Source organism: Chrysochloris asiatica, unplaced genomic scaffold, assembly GCF_000296735.1.
Source record: "Chrysochloris asiatica unplaced genomic scaffold, ChrAsi1.0 scaffold00078, whole genome shotgun sequence".
Classification (NCBI taxonomy): domain Eukaryota; kingdom Metazoa; phylum Chordata; class Mammalia; order Afrosoricida; family Chrysochloridae; genus Chrysochloris; species Chrysochloris asiatica.
Window position 1 is genome coordinate 1,903,537 of NW_006408596.1, and position 14,969 is coordinate 1,918,505.

The 14,969-nt window shown below is 56.8% G+C and overlaps 3 protein-coding genes across 3 annotated transcripts in view; 1 reads left to right on the forward strand and 2 right to left on the reverse strand.

Annotated features, from left to right (window-relative positions):
• The window catches only part of PITPNM2 (phosphatidylinositol transfer protein, membrane-associated 2), a 34,444-nt gene extending 31,601 nt beyond the window's left edge, over positions 1 to 2,843 (forward strand). Inside the window, exons 17-24 of the mRNA XM_006865481.1 lie at positions 625 to 773; positions 872 to 988; positions 1,223 to 1,339; positions 1,417 to 1,565; positions 1,646 to 1,795; positions 2,035 to 2,218; positions 2,299 to 2,427; positions 2,526 to 2,843. Of these exons, the coding sequence (XP_006865543.1) occupies positions 625 to 773; positions 872 to 988; positions 1,223 to 1,339; positions 1,417 to 1,565; positions 1,646 to 1,795; positions 2,035 to 2,218; positions 2,299 to 2,427; positions 2,526 to 2,843 (1,313 nt within the window). The remainder of the gene's footprint in view (positions 1 to 624; positions 774 to 871; positions 989 to 1,222; positions 1,340 to 1,416; positions 1,566 to 1,645; positions 1,796 to 2,034; positions 2,219 to 2,298; positions 2,428 to 2,525) is intronic.
• Positions 2,844 to 5,696: 2,853 nt separating this feature from the next.
• ARL6IP4 (ADP-ribosylation-like factor 6 interacting protein 4) lies at positions 5,697 to 7,229 on the reverse strand. Its single transcript, XM_006865375.1, has 5 exons — positions 7,103 to 7,229; positions 6,483 to 6,773; positions 6,290 to 6,407; positions 5,840 to 5,909; positions 5,697 to 5,753 (listed from the first exon to the last, which is right to left on the reverse strand). The coding sequence occupies exons 1-5, from the start codon at positions 7,227 to 7,229 to the stop codon at positions 5,697 to 5,699; spliced, it is 663 nt and encodes a 220-aa protein (XP_006865437.1).
• Positions 7,230 to 10,623: 3,394 nt separating this feature from the next.
• OGFOD2 (2-oxoglutarate and iron-dependent oxygenase domain containing 2) lies at positions 10,624 to 14,219 on the reverse strand. Its single transcript, XM_006865376.1, has 7 exons — positions 14,088 to 14,219; positions 13,698 to 13,754; positions 12,456 to 12,569; positions 12,271 to 12,370; positions 11,423 to 11,550; positions 10,960 to 11,217; positions 10,624 to 10,887 (listed from the first exon to the last, which is right to left on the reverse strand). Exons 1-7 carry the CDS (start codon positions 14,217 to 14,219, stop codon positions 10,624 to 10,626), a joined length of 1,053 nt encoding a protein of 350 aa, XP_006865438.1.
• Between the last annotated feature and the right edge of the window lie 750 nt (positions 14,220 to 14,969).

A 14,969-nucleotide genomic window follows, 5' to 3' on the forward strand; every position in this document is an offset into this window, starting at 1 on the left:
GTGCTGCCCTCTGCCAGTACACTGTCCTGTTGCTTGCGGCCACTCAAATGTTTCCAGGCACGTTTCACTGCTCACTTAGATCCTGCTGAAGCCTCACCACACACGGAGCTGGGGGCTTAGGCTGGGGGGACTTGCCCAGGAGGAGACCAGGAACAGCTTGGGTTTGGGGATTAAAGGAACCCCATGCACTGGTGCAAGATCTGGGGCCCAGCCCCCAGACTACTCACAAGCTTGGGGTTACTCAACTCAGAGTGGCCCATCCAGTGGATATCTAGTTGCTGGGCAGCCTCGCTTAGACTTCAGGTATTGGCACCCCAGGCCTGAGAGTCCCTCACAGCCTTGAGGCCTAGGAGGGCCATTGGGGGGTAGTGGGGACTGGGAAGGACCACTGGCTCAGTAACAGTCCCCTTGCCTCCTGGCCTCCTTGGGCACCCTAGGTCTCGACCTGGTACCAGGCTGCCCTCTGGGTACGTTGGTACCACCTTGCCATTGCATCCCTCCTTCCTGCTCCTTTCACCAGCCCAGGAGGACATGCTTTGGCTGCAGGCTTTCTCCTCCATTGGAGGGAGGGGCTGAGCCAGGTGACCTCCAGGTCCCCAGCTACTCACAGCTCCCCTCTGCTAGTTGCAGCCAAGTGGTGGGGCCAGAAACGCATTGACTACGCACTGTACTGCCCGGACGCACTGACGGCCTTCCCCACCGTGGCCTTGCCTCACCTCTTCCACGCCAGCTACTGGGAATCCACTGACGTGGTGTCCTTCTTGCTGAGACAGGTAAGGGGCCTACCACAAGGGACTTTGGTGACCCCACGCACGAGGATCAGAACAGGAAACCCAGATGAGGCTGGCCCATGGCCGTCTGTCCCCTCCAGGTCATGCGGCATGACAGTTCCAGTGTCTTGGAGCTGGACGGCAAGGAGGTGTCAGTGTTTACCCCCTCCAAGCCTCGGGAAAAGTGGCAACGCAAGAGGACCCACGTGAAGCTGAGGGTGAGGGGCTCATTTATAGATGAGCAAACTGAGGCTCAGGGAAACATGCAGTCTAGGGCTGTGGGGCTGAAGTCATCACCCCATTTTACAGATGGGAGAGTTTAGCAAGGCTTCCTGCTGTCTCCAAGACCACTCAGTTGGACCAGACATGAACCACCTGGCTTCAAGCCCATGGGCGATCCCAACCATCCCTCCACTCCTCATCCTGCTCCAACTTTGCTTTCTCTCCTCCAGAATGTGACAGCCAATCACCGGATCAATGATGCGGTGGCTAACGAGGATGGCCCACAGGTTTTGACTGGCCGTTTCATGTACGGGCCCCTGGACATGGTCACTCTGACCGGGGAGAAGGTAAGGACGCTGGGTCCCTCCAACTGGTAAGCAGCAGCCAGTGGCCTGGACAGCTGGTAACGACATGCCTGTTCCAGGTGGACGTGCACATCATGACACAGCCGCCCTCAGGAGAGTGGCTGTACCTGGACACACTGGTGACCAATAGCAGTGGACGTGTCTCCTACACCCTCCCTGAGACCCATCGCCTGGGTGTGGGCGTCTACCCCATCAAGATGGTAGTCAGGTATCGGTGCCAGGCAGCATCCAGGGTGGGCAGGCTGGGTGGCCTCTAGGGTCCAGTGGTTCTGATGAGCCTCCCCACAGAGGGGACCACACGTTTGCCGACAGCTACATCACTGTGCTGCCCAGGGGCACGGAGTTTGTGGTCTTCAGCATCGATGGCTCCTTTGCAGCCAGCGTGTCCATCATGGGCAGCGACCCGAAGGTGCGGGCCGGGGCCGTGGACGTGGTTCGGTGAGTAGGCACTGGTACCAGGAGGGTGAGCCGAGTTCCAGACAGGGCTCCTGAGGACCAGGTTGGGACCTGAGACTTGAGGCCAAGCTGAGTGTTGGGACTTTCCCCTGGGACTCGCCGACCTAGGTCACCACCCCTGGGTACTGGCTGAGTTGGACCAGAGCCATATCCCTCGATGGGCCATCATGAGATCAGGGAGGGTGGAGAGTCGAGTGTTACCCGTCCACCCTTGCCCACAGGCACTGGCAGGACCTGGGCTACCTCATCATCTACGTCACGGGCCGACCAGACATGCAGAAGCAACGGGTGGTGGCCTGGCTGGCCCAGCACAACTTCCCCCATGGCGTGGTGTCCTTCTGTGACGGCCTGGTACACGACCCGCTCCGGCACAAGGCCAACTTCCTGAAGTTGCTCATCTCCGAGGTGAGTGTGGGCAGTGTGACGAGCCGGGGCCGTGTAGCCGGGGGAGACAGCCGCTGGAGCCCACTTTCTCTCGCCCACAGCTGCACCTGCGCGTGCACGCAGCCTACGGCTCCACCAAGGATGTGGCGGTCTACAGTGCCATCAGCCTGTCTCCCATGCAAATTTACATCGTAGGGCGCCCCACCAAGAAACTACAGCATCAGTGCCAGGTGAGGGACAGGGAGGCCAGTAGCCGGGCGGGGGTGAGGCGGGGCAGAAGGGAGACCCCCGTGCCCCTGACGGCCTGTGCGTGTGGCTGCACCCGCAGTTTATCACCGACGGCTATGCGGCTCACCTGGCACAGCTCAAGTACAACCACCGGGCGCGGCCGGCCCGCAACGCGGCCACGCGCATGGCGCTCCGCAAGGGCAGCTTCGGGCTCCCGGGTCAGGGCGACTTCCTGCGTTCACGCAATCACCTGCTTCGCACCATCTCGGCACAGCCAGGCGGCGCCGGTCTCCGGCCCGAGCGGACACAGAACCAGTCGGACAGCGAACGCGAGCAACGGGGCCAGCGCAGCATGAGCATGGCCGCCAGCTGCTGGGGTCGTTCCGTAACCGGCCGGATGGAGCCCGGCCCCAAGTAGAGCGGCTGTCAGCCACCGGGGCTCCTTGGTGCTAGGCCCGGCGCCGGCTGGGCACACGGAGGGCTGCCTGGGGCCGCTCCGGCCGGCGGGGACTCTGGCAGCGCCCACTGGCCTCCCCGCCCCGCGTCAGATCTGGGGACAGGACACTTGGCCCCACTTGGCCCCGGAGACACGCGCTCTGCTGGCATCAGCCTGGGGCCCCCAGGTCTGCGCCCACATCCCTCCAGTTACTCCACTGGCCACCGCACCGGTTGCACACTGAGTTGGGCGCGCGGAGACCGGCACCCCGCGTGATGCAGACGCATGGATGTGCATGATCCCCCGAGTGACCTGAGAGGCTGTGGGGCGCAGCGCCCAGCGTAGCAGGCAGGAGACCAGATCCTGAATCCGGAGCCCGAGCTGGGCCCACGTGTCCCCGGGGCACGGAATCCTCCTGCCGCCAAGGCCCCTTGCTGGGCGAGCCCCTGCCCGCGTTTCTACGCCTTTCTACTTCTCAGATCTGATTTCTATGAGGTTTTTTTAAATGAGCAAACCTTGGCTGCTTTCTTAACTCTTTCCGTACCGCAGCCCCTCCCCGGGAGAACACCTAGCACTGTGACGGAGTCCAGCCCGGTTGGGATCCCCAGCCGGGTGGGGGCCGGGGCTCCTGGCCTCCGTGACCCTCCACCCCTCCCCCGTGAATCCCACTGAATTTCTACTTGGGTGTGGAGGTGGGCACACACTTGTTTTTTTTAATGCCAATTCCGTTTTGATGCCGAATCTAAGAAGCCACAGCTCGCTTCATTAGCTTCATGAGGGCAGTCACAGAGACTGCACTCCCACTCGGAGGAGCATCCGCCCTCCTCCATCAGCTACCCCCTGCTTTTCCTCCACCTGCGTCAGGTGCCCAAGGCCATCTTCAGCCTGCTGCCACCCGTGGGAAGAGCCTCCCATGGGCAAGGGCCCCAGGGCTGGGAGCTGGGGGGGGGGCGGGGGCACACAGATGGAGCTGACATTTTCCTGTGTGTAGATATGTACAGCCAAAGGGAGAGTGTAAATGTCCTGCCCTAGTGGGTCTCTACAGAATGAAAGCTATTTATTTTGTGCAGAGAAAAATGTCTGGAGGAATGGAACCTTCAGGGTTTATTCATATTTAAGATGTAGCTTTTTGTCTTTGTCTTGGGTGTCATGTATAAAGCAATGATTATTTTATGGACCAAGTTTTAATGTCCCAGTTGCAGCCAAAGTGCAATATCTGACTCCCCTCTGCTCCCCATCGGGAACCAGCTGGGCCCGACAATCACAGCCCCACCAGAAGCCCCTGTGGCCACTGCCTCCTTCCTCAGCTCCACGACAGCCCCATCTTGCCTCCAGCCTAGGTGACCAGCCATCTGGAGAAGTTCCTGGGAGTGCTGGGCATACCTGCAATAAAGGCCGGAGGCCTCAACCTGGGGACACCTGCCAGCCATGCCAAGGACCTCAGCAATAGTCTCCTGGGCCTCTCCCCCACCCCCCCACCCCAATTCTCTTCTGGATCCAGGCCTCCTTCCACTTCCCTCATGGTCCCCATGGCAGGTACTGCCTCCTCTTGAGGAAGCACCGGTTTTTTCAGACACCAAGAGAGGCAGGCCCAGTCCTCTCGAAAATACCAAAAATGTTTACAGTGTTGGGTGCTGAGCCGCTGTGCTCAGGCCTGATCAGTCATAACCAAAGGGTGAGGCGAGCCTCTGCTGACCGCCACCCACCCGAGGCCTGTAGAGTAAGCCTTAGCCCCTGTCCCTGACCCAGGCCCCCACCACCTGCCTTCTTGATTTCATCAAAGTGATTCCACGGAGGTCCCTGCCCACCCCAGTCCTGGCTTGTCTTCACATTTCCACCTGTCCCGTCTGTCGCTGTGCTGTCTGTCTGTATCTCTGGGCCAGTGTGTGAGCAGACTCACCCCACCCCCCTGCTGTCCATGCACCATCAGGCCTGTGTGTGCTCTGGGTTGTGTCATCATCTGTTACACCAATTAAAGAAGCAGGAAGGCTTCCTTCTGGGTCTCTTTACTGAGCGGCGGCCACAGGGCATGGGGCTGAGGGCAGGATGACTGTACCGTACAGTGGACGTGCTCTGGGCCAGGCCAGCCTCACAGTAACCCAGGGGGGCAGGTGCTGGTAGCCCCGCTGACTTACAAGGGATGTAGCTTGGAAGTGGGGGGCCAGGAGTCCCCCTAGTTCCTGGGTTCATAACCACTGTCATCTGCAAAACACAGTAGGAAAATCAGCCTCACTCCAGCTTGCAGGATGTCCTTGCTTTTGGGACCAGCTGGGCCTAAAGGTCTGAACCAGGCTGACTGGCATGAGGATGGGGGGCGGGGGTGTGGATATGTGTGAACTTGGCCACTTTGGCCTGTGCTCTGAGTTCACCACCAGGGGGGCACCCAAGTGCCCCCAACACTCCAGGAATCCTAGGTTTCTGACCTTAAATGCACTCAATCTAGTGGGATCTGGCAAGCTAAGAAGAGTCGAGTTTTATAAAGGAGCTCTGGTAGCATAGTTGTATCAAGTCCCAGCTGCTAACCTCATGATCAGTAGTTCAAAACTACCAGCAGTTCTGCAGGAGAAAGATGAGGCTTTCAAATGCTCCCGTAAAGATTTACAGCCTCAGAAAGCCTGTACAGGGTGGCTATGAGTTGGAACTGACTCCAGAGTACATCACCACCCTGTCTTCCCCCACAGCAGAAAAAGCAACAGAACAGCAAGTCTACAGCCAAGGCAAGTTTAATATCTGGGAATGGGCTCTCCGGGGTGTGTGGGGCGGGGGAGGGAGGTTACACAGTGACCCCAACCCACCAGGTATCCTGTCCACCCTGCAGCCCGCTAGTCGAGGCCCTCAGGGCAGCAGCCCAGCTCTCATCTGGAAGGCCAGGCCATCCCCTCTTGTGGCTTGCTGGGGAAGAAAGAAGCACATGGAGAGGGAGGAGTAGGTCTCTTTACTGAGCACCAGAGCGGGTCATGGTGCCGGATGATACCAACCTTGTTAATCTCTTTGTGTCGCTCTTTGGTTACAATTTCCTCCAAGACCTCACCGTCTCCTTTAATGAGCCTGGGGGTTGGAGGGAGAGGCCTGTGAGCCTTGAATGCCAAGACAGAGGGCTCCTGGGATCAACCTCCTTCTATCCACCCTGAGGCCCTCCCATTCAGCCCTAAGAGAGGGACAGAGGTGGGGGGTGGGGGTGGGGGGGCTGGCTGTGACTTGCCAGCCTCTGCCATCAGTCTGGCCAATCAGCAGGTTCTTTCAGCAGTTGCTCACTCTGGACCTGAGAAGCCCTACCTATAAGGCACTGTTTTGGACTGTCTTCTTAGATCAACAGCAGCTAAGGCCCTCATCATGAATGGCTCGTCTTGGGATAATGCTCCCAGTGTGTGTGTGTGTGTGGGGGGGTTGAATGGGGGTCGAGTCGGGCTGCATCCAGCAACGCCCACCTGGTGCGTCCTGTCTCGGGGTCCACCACCTTGCGGATAACACTCTGCCGGGCGTCCCATTCCTCCTTGGTCATTGGTTTCATGGCCTGGATGCGAGACTTCTGCTCATCGGTCAGGACTGGAAAGGGAGATGCAGAGATAGGGGGGCAGGCTTAGGGAGGGCCTCCTCCCCTCATCAGGAGCAGCGAGGTACCTGGGCCGTCCTCTTCTTCTGAGGCTGCTCGGTGCCACTGGTCCAACGAGGGTCCAGGCAGGGCCTCAGCCTGCAGCACCTTCGCTTTCTTCTTCAACTTCTTTCTTTTCTTCTTCTTTCTCTTCTTTTCCTTGTGCTTCCGCCGCTTCTTCCGGCCATCGCTGGAGGAAGACGAGGAAGACGAGGAGGAGGAGGAGGAAGAGGAGCTGGAAGAAGAGGAGGAAGAGCTGGACCGTGGTCTCCTCCGGGCCTTGTGCTTGCTTCTCTCTGTGATGCAGGGAGAACGTGAGGCTGGAAGGCTGGGAGGGGAAGAAGTAAACCTTGGCCCCTGGCGCTGGCGCTGAACTGGGGCTGAAACCCGCCTGGTAGGGCTTTCCAGGGCAGGGACCAGCGCCCTTTCTGGGCTCCAGGAGGTCACTGCCCACAAGAGGGGCGGTCAGCAACCACAAGTCAGGCCCAACTTCACAGAACCCACACTCCTCGTCTACTCCGCTAACTACTGCTGACTGCCACGTCCCCAGTCAGTCCCAGAAGCTGGCCTCCAGTGAAGGAACTGCAGACCCCTTCCCAGTCCCTCTGGTCCTCACCCTCAGCCCCGGAGGTGGTGCTGGCTCTGCGGCCTTGGGATCTAGAGGCTGAGCAGCTCCTCGGGGCGTCCTTACTGCTCTTCTTCCTCTTCTTTTCCGCCCCTCGCCCCCGGGACCGGCTGCGACTCCTCGAGCGCTTTCGAGAGCCTGCGTGAGCCATGGCGCCTCCGGCTAGAGATGCGGAGGAACGTGCTTAATCTGAGGCTCCAGGGGGACTCTACTCAGGGCGCCTAGCACCCAATACTGTCCCGCGGCGGGAATTCCGGGAACCCTGACGTTCCCACCCATCTCGCCCTTGGAGACCACAGGTTATTCGCCCCCCCTCCCTGCTCCTCCGTTGCAGCCCCTTTAAGGGCCCGCCCCTGTCCCGACGCTCCGCGCCTGCGCAACCGGCTCAGCGCCCTGGGAACTGGCTGAGGCCGGAGAGGTGAGGAATGCTTAGAGTCCTTTCCCGCGCTCTCCGACTGTCCACCCCAACGCCTTCGTCACTTTGTGGAGATTCCCCGGGATTGCTCCGTTACTAACTCAAACGCCCATTAGGCCAGAAAGCCAGAGCCCGTGTGAGGAAGCGGCGGCGAGGTGTCTCCCGGCCCTGAGCAGGGCACCGGAAGAAGGTCCGATCAGGAAACTGTCCGGCGAGGAAGCGAGGCAGAGCTTCAGGTTCCACTGTGTAGCCAAGAAAAAGAGTTGGGGCGCGGCCACCACCGCCCAGAAAATCAGATGACCAAAGCTGCCGCCTCCACCACTGCGAGACCCTACAGCTTCTCAGCTTTTTCACTCCTGTCTTTGCCTTCGCTGGGTCCCCCTCCTTGGCGCACACCCAGTCTCCTCCGTGCCCAAGGAAGACCACCCTACTGCGCTCTGCTGGGCTCCCTTGGTTGTATGCACCTGTCCACCCAGGGGTGCGCCGCCCCTGTCAGGGATTGTACATTTGATAAGAGGCTTTGATTCTGTACGAAGTGCTGTGGGGTTGGGAGAGAGAGACAGGCACCACCAAGCCTAAAGCAGAATCTTTGATGTGGAAAAAAAAATGTAAGTAAGCATAAGGCTGTCTGTGATTACCTAACTAATGGGGTATGTGGCCAGTGTCCACCCCATTAGACTACAGGCTCCAGGCCTGGGTCTCCACCTCATCTTTAAGGTCAACTCTACTTTGGTGGTGCTTATGTGCCGTGGAGTCGGTTCCGACTCATAGTTACCCTGCTACTTTGAGGAGGTCGTATTTTGAGTCTTTTCACTGCCTTCCAACCCAAGGGGGTCATCTTCCAGCACTGTATTACACCTTGAGTCGCCGTTCAGGTTTCCAGTGGCTCGCCATTCACAAGTAGAACGTCTCTCCTTTGTCTTAATCTGGAAGTTCTGCTAAAGCCTGTCCACAATGGGTGACCCTGTTGATATTTTAAATACTGGTGACAGCTTTCAGCATCACAGCCACACACAAGCCACCATAGTATGACAATCTGACAGACAAATGGTGGCCAGTAAGAGGGCACCAAATCACATGTCCACAAGAGCCTGATGTCATGACAACGAATGAGGATGAAAGCATGTGAGTGGACCAGCGGAAAAGCTCCAGCTGATGTGTATGACATGAGCTGGTGTCCTCCAGTGTTCCCAGGGGAGCCAGAAACCAGGTTTTCAAAGGAACACAACTTGCTGTGACCAAGTTGCAAACTCTGACAGCAGCAAACAGAAGGTCGTTAAAAAGCACTTTGTTGTTGTTGTTAGGTGCCATCAAGTCGGTACCGACCCACAGCAACCTTATGTACAGCAGAACGAAACACTGCCCGATCCTAGGCCAACCTCACTACTGTTGCCACACTTGTGTCCATCGATGCTGCTACTGTGGCAATCCATCTCGTTGGGGGTCTTTCTCTTCTCCGCTGACCCTCCACCTTACCAAACATGATATCCTTCTCCAGCGACTGGTCCCGCCTGACAATATATCCGAAGTATAAGAGATGAAGTTTGGCCATCTTGGCCTCCAGGGAGCACTCTAGCTGCACTTCTTCCAACACGGATCTGTTGGGTTTTTTGGCAGCACATGGCACTTTCAATATTCTCCTCCAGCACCAAAACTCAAATGCATCTATTCTTCTACGGTCTTCCTTATTCACTGTCCAGCTTTTGCATGCATATGAGGTTATTGAAAATGCCATGGCTTGGGTCAGGCGCACCTTAGTCCTCAAGGTGACATCTTTGCTTTTCAACACTTTAAAAAAGGTTTTATGCAGCAGATTTGCCCAATGCAATACGTCGTTTAATTTCTTGACTGATGCTTCCATGAGTGTTAATAGTTGATGCAAGAAGAATGAAGTCCTTGACAACTTCAATCTTTTCTCCGTTGGTAAGAATGTTGTTTACTGGTCCAGTGGTGAGGATTTTTGTTTTCTTTACATTGAGATGTAATCCATACAGAAGGCTGTGCTCTTTGATCTTCATCAGTAAATGTTTTAAGTCTTCTTCACTTTCAGCAAACAAGGTTGTATCATCTGCATATTGCAGGTTGTTAATGAGTCTTCCTCCAATCCTGATGCCACGCTTTTCTTCATAGAACCAAGCTTATCAGATAATTTGCTCAGCATGCAGGTTGAAGAAGTATGATGAAAGACTACAACCTTATCACATGTCTTTTTTAATTTTAAACCATTCAGTGTTCCCATGTTCTGTTCGAACTGCTTCTTGGTCCAGGTACAGATTCCTCGTGAGCAGAATTAAATGTTCCGGAATACTCATACTTTGCAATGCTGTCCATAGCTTGTCATGATCCACACAATCGAAAGCCTTTGCATAGTCAATAAAGCACAGGTAAACATCTTTCTGATATTCCCTGCTTTCAGCCAAGATCCATCGGACATCAGCACGTTAGAGTTGTTAAAATGCATTTGACACTTAAGACAGCTTAGAAGCTAGGCTCTTTCCAAAGAAGCTGAGGCACAGAGAGGTCAATTGGCTAACCCAGTCACACAGCTGAAGTGGCAACACCAAGAGTTGAATCTATGTAGGCCCTGCTCTTTGCCCATCTGCACCGAGCCCTGAACAAAACGTGGTTGATGTCCGTCCTGATCCCTTTACAAACAGGAGCACAGGCACGTACCCCAGCTTTGGTGTCCAGAGTTGGCACCTGTACTGATATCGGGAGGCTTCCCTTGGCCACTGGGAGCCATCTTGGTCTGTGCAGAAATGTCTGAGAGGTTACAAACCTCCCTTTTCCCTGTACTCAATAACTGACTCTGGGGGTACAGGAAAGGAAGGACTCCATGCCTCAGAGGAGACTCTGATCTGACTCATGCTTTGGAGCTTTGAGGCTGCACTGAAGACACATTCTAGACAAGTCTCTTCCCTTGCCCTCTGCTGTTTCTTGAGGGACACTCTGTCTCAGGCTCTGCTTCCAAGAGCCCATCTACTAAAAGAATGACCCAGAAACCAAACAGTGCCATGGGTTGCAAAGTGTTTATTTCTGCTCCTCCCAGCCCTCTGGGAGCAGTGGGGGGCGTGGGCAGACAAAGACTCTGCTGGCCACAGTGCCCCCCACTTGCTGGGGCAAAGCACGCTCAAGTCAGTGCGCACACATCCACTGTGATGGGCTCCTCACGAGTGAAGCCGTCACCGAAGCCCTCGTCGTCCACCAGGTCGGGCTCTCGGCAGCACATGGGGCAGAGGCGATTACGCACAGCAGAGACCCGGAGCCAAATGACGAGGTTCCAGCGCTCACCAGAGCCCAGGGGCCGAGCCCCATGCAGCTGGCCACCCCGGTGCAGGACACCCTGGCCCACCACGTGCTCCACCTCCAGCGTCTCCGTCTGGGCTGCAGGTGCCTGCAGACAGCGGGGCTCAGGCCTGGGTAGTCACAATGACCCAGGCCCTGCCCCAAGGCCACACCATCTCACCTGGAAGAAGCCCCCAAAGTACAGGGCGCCTCCTATGAAGGCCTTGCCTAGGGCCACGTTGAGGGTGAGCTCAGCATTGTCATAGTGACAGGCCAGCTCCAGGTCCTGTCCTGGTGCGTATTTAACAACAAAGGCTCGGTGGCTGTCGAGTGGGCCCCCACTGTACTCTGGGTACAATAGGGCCATCAGCGGCTTCAGGAAGCGCTCTCGAAGAGGTGTCACCAGAGGTTCATCTAGGCCTAACTCGTGGAGTAGCACCTGTGGGGACAGAGGGGGGTCCATGGGAATGGCAGGGAGGCTGGGGGCTTCACCCTAGGGACTAAGAAACCCCTCACTATGTCCTCTGGACAGTATTGGGTGCATACGTAAACTCATTCATTCCACAGTAATCCTACCATTATCTCGTTTCACAGCTGGTCTGCAGTATCCGGACCCCCAGCCTCCCGGGCCAGGTCTCACCCACCCCATGGTTGTTCATGGTGTTGGGTCGTCCCTTGGGCAGGTCCGATTGCTCAAAGTGCTCCAGCTCCGCCAGCAGGGTCTGACAGAAGGCCGCCGTGAACACTGGCACCCGGTAGATCCGCTTCTCCTCTGTGGGGGAAGAACAAGGAGTCAGTGCTCTGCTCGGGAGGACAGGCCTGTGTTCCAGTCCCCTCTCTGGTTGTGTGAGCTTGGGCTTGTCTGTTCACTCCCTGAGCCTTGCTTTCCTCATCGACACAATGGGGACAGTGAGAGTCCTTGCCATTCAGGTGCTGCTCTTTCCAGCTGCGTCCACTGGACAGAGACCAGGTTGAGGAGTGAGGGGCACATGGCCCTTCACATAGCAGCCTCAGCCCCACAACATGGTTGTGGACAGAAAGTAGGTAGGAGCTACTCCAGCCTGGGAGAATGTTTCACTCTAATTCAAGTCCCTCCAACTTTCTCCCTCCAGCATCCCACTGACCTAAACTACCAGTAAGAACACCCACACTGGCTGAATGCTTCCTGTGTATGTACCATGCAGGTCCTAGGAATGTATGAACTCAGTTCATCATCACCGCATCTTTATGCTTAGGGGTTATTACCACTCCACAGTTACAGAGAAGGAACCTGAGCCAGAGAACAGGGTGGAGGCAGGGGGAGAGTTGGTGGTCTTTCCTGCTGCCTGCACCTCTACCTTCAGTTTGGTACTTGCTTCAATCACTCCACCCTGCCACTGCCTGCCACAGGGCACTGCGGCATTCTGCCCCTCCAGCAGTTCTGGCTCCAGCTGGTTGGATTTGACTTTGGGGAGACAATCCTGTCTCAAACACCCAATTCACCCCACCTCACCCGACAGCGTCTCCAGCTGCTGCAAGAGGCCCACAAGGTCTGCACCAGGGGATTTGCTGTACTCGGCTGCAGCCCGGAACTCGGGGGCCAAAGCCACATCCTGGGGGCAGAATGGGCAGATGTAGGGCAGGTGGACGTCCAGACCCAGGGCTCCCACCTCCTCACCCAAGCTCGAAGACCTATACCTGCAGCGGGGTGTAGAGGTCAGGCTGCGCTGGGCAGTATGAGCTTGCAATGAGGGCTTTCCTGGCAGCTGACTCAGGCCCCAGCCGCCGCCGCCGTTCCACCTCCTGTTCCAGCTGCAAGGGCACATGGCCCAGGTCAGGGGACAAAGAGGACACCAAGACCCAGGAGAGCCAGTGCAAGCCTCCCCACACTGCTGTAGCCACAAGACTGACTACAGGTAGGTACCACTTTGTTAGCTGACAAGTGTCCCTTCTAGAGGTGGGGACATCTAGAGGCTGAGCCTAGCTGGAAATTGAGCGCCCTCGGTCCACCTCACACTGCTGGACCTGCTCAGGGAGGGCACTAGAGGCCTGGCCAAGCCCCCAGCTGCAGCCTTGGCCCCCACCTAAGCGTAGGAGGAGGTATGTTAGCTCAGGAGCTCAGCAACCTGGTTGGGATCTCCACTCCAGCTGCTGTGAAGCCTGGGCCAAGTGACTTTCCCTCTCTCAGCATCTTACCCACTGTCCTCGCAGCGTCCCCACAGGACAGGGGTGAACAGCTCCTTAGGGTTTCTGAGACTGGCTCTTTAGAACAAGCAGAGCGCCTCGGCTTTCTTCCAAAGAGTGTCAGTTGGGCTTGAACCGCTTACCATGCTGTTAGCAGCCCAATGCTTAACCCATCGCACTACCATGGCATATCTCTGAACCTCAGTTTCTCCCAAAATGGCAGTGCTGGGGACACTTACCCCCCAGAGCTGTCAACATGGCACCATGTGTGACAAAGATAACTTGGTATGTCCCAATATCTTCTAGTGCCAGGCCCTAGGAGGAAGTCTGCAGACACGGAGTGTGTGCAAGTCAAGCAAATTCTGACTCGTAGGGATGCTGTAAGACAGAGCAGATCTGCCCCATAGGGTTTCCTAGCCTGTCACCTACGGTCAGAGGTGGCTGGGCTGCTACCCATAGGTCGAGGGCTCAAACCCATTAGCAGCTCTCAGGGAGACCGATGAGAGAGTCCGCTTCCACAGAGATTACAGCCTTGGAAACTTTCGGGGCAGTCGCTGACTGGAAATTGATGCGAATGGTCATTTTTATAGGAGCAGATCACCTAGCCGTTTCTCCCACAGAGCCTCTGGGTAGACGTGAACCTCCAACCTTTGGCTTAGCACCCACAGGGGCCTTTCGGGTCCAGGGACTGACAAACCTGAGCAGGGGAACCCTCACAAGTCTAAAGGGTGTGTCGGGGTGGGACTGGGGCTTTACCTCTGTTAATAGCTGCTGAAAGTCCCTGGGGCTAACACAGCCTCGGCTGCGCAGGATCTGGGAAGGAAAGGCCAATGAGTCTGGGGGTCAAGGTGTAAACTTCCACTGACCATGTGACCTTGAGCCTCAGTTTCCCTTCAAAACGGGGATAATGAGAACAATGCAGATGACCTGAGATGACCCTCGTTCGCTAACCCGGCGCTGTGAGCCAGGCCCTAAGCCAAGCCCTGTATAATCGGGCCCATTCATTCTTCTGGGAGAGGCAAAGGAGGCCTTAGGGTTCTGTGATCACACCCGTGGGCAAAGCAAATCGCGTTAGGGACCAAGTGCTTTCCTCCACTACTCTGCCCCAGCCCCTTTCTCCAGAGGGACAGGAGGGCGGCGACTCACCGGGCCGTAGTCCCGGAGCAGCTGCTGCTGGTCCTGGAAGCGCATGTGCAGGCCATAGCGCGCCACATACAGGTTCTCGAAGCAGAAGCAGGCGCAGCGATAGAAGCGCCGCGGGGCCCCAGCCGTCGCCATGGCGAACTGCCACCCGCTTAGGTCAGAGCGGCTTCCGTAGGGGCACTTCCGGGTACACTCCCAGGTAAGTGCCCTTGCCCTCCCCAAGTAGCCGAAAGTCTGTTTAAGTTCCGATGTGCAGGAAAGAACTGCAAATCTCCGAAAATGGTCTGCACTCGGGAAGGTTGCGCCACGTGGCGGCTTCCTCAGAATGCCTCAGTTTCCCCATTCGCGAGGCGAGTACAAAGCATGCCACTTCACAGACAAGTAAACTGCGTCCCACATTGACAGTATATGGACAGGTAAGGACTGGGGACCCCCAGGCTTTTTTTACTAGGAGGCCACCTTCTGCTCGGAGTTTTCAAAGATTCTACCGAGCCCTGGTAAAGGCGCCTGGGTGTCCGACCTCGCGCCCTCCCACAGCTCTGAGTACTCTCTTTGTGTGCGCCTGTGCCTGGGTTCGGTATTCACCCCAGCCCCTGCCCAGCACTCCCGGGGCCTCCGCCTGGCTCGGCTGACTAGCCCAGTAGTGTCCTCTTGAAAATCCTCCTCCCAGGGTGACTTCCGGTGATGTGGGTGGAGGATCGTAATGAAGGGCGTGGTCTATTCGTGGTCACGCCCCACACCGTGGTGTGATTTAAGGTCAATTGAAGAGAGATGAGACTTTTGCTCCCACAAAGATTTACAGCCTGGGAAGCCCCATATAAGGTTACTATGAGTCCAAACCGCCTCCAGGCACTTAACATCTACCAAGTAAGAGTCCTGTTGTAG

Bases quoted from the DNA above. Each gene is read 5' to 3' on its own strand.
- ARL6IP4 (XM_006865375.1), bottom strand. From the start codon at position 7,229: ATGGCTCACGCAGGCTCTCGAAAGCGCTCGAGGAGTCGCAGCCGGTCC. The intron at 6,774-7,102 runs GCCGCAGAGCCA...CCAGCCTTCCAG, and splicing joins CTCAGCCTCTAGATCCCAAG to CCTCACGTTCTCCCTGCATC. The intron at 5,754-5,839 runs GTTGGTATCATC...TTTCTTCCCCAG, and splicing joins GACACAAAGAGATTAACAAG to CAAGCCACAAGAGGGGATGG.
- OGFOD2 (XM_006865376.1), bottom strand. From the start codon at position 14,219: ATGGCGACGGCTGGGGCCCCGCGGCGCTTCTATCGCTGCGCCTGCTTC. The intron at 12,570-13,697 runs GTAAAGCCCCAG...GTGCCCTTGCAG, and splicing joins TTCAGCAGCTATTAACAGAG to CTGGAACAGGAGGTGGAACG. The intron at 10,888-10,959 runs GTGAGATGGTGT...CGCTGTCTGCAG, and splicing joins ACTTTGGGGGCTTCTTCCAG to GCACCTGCAGCCCAGACGGA.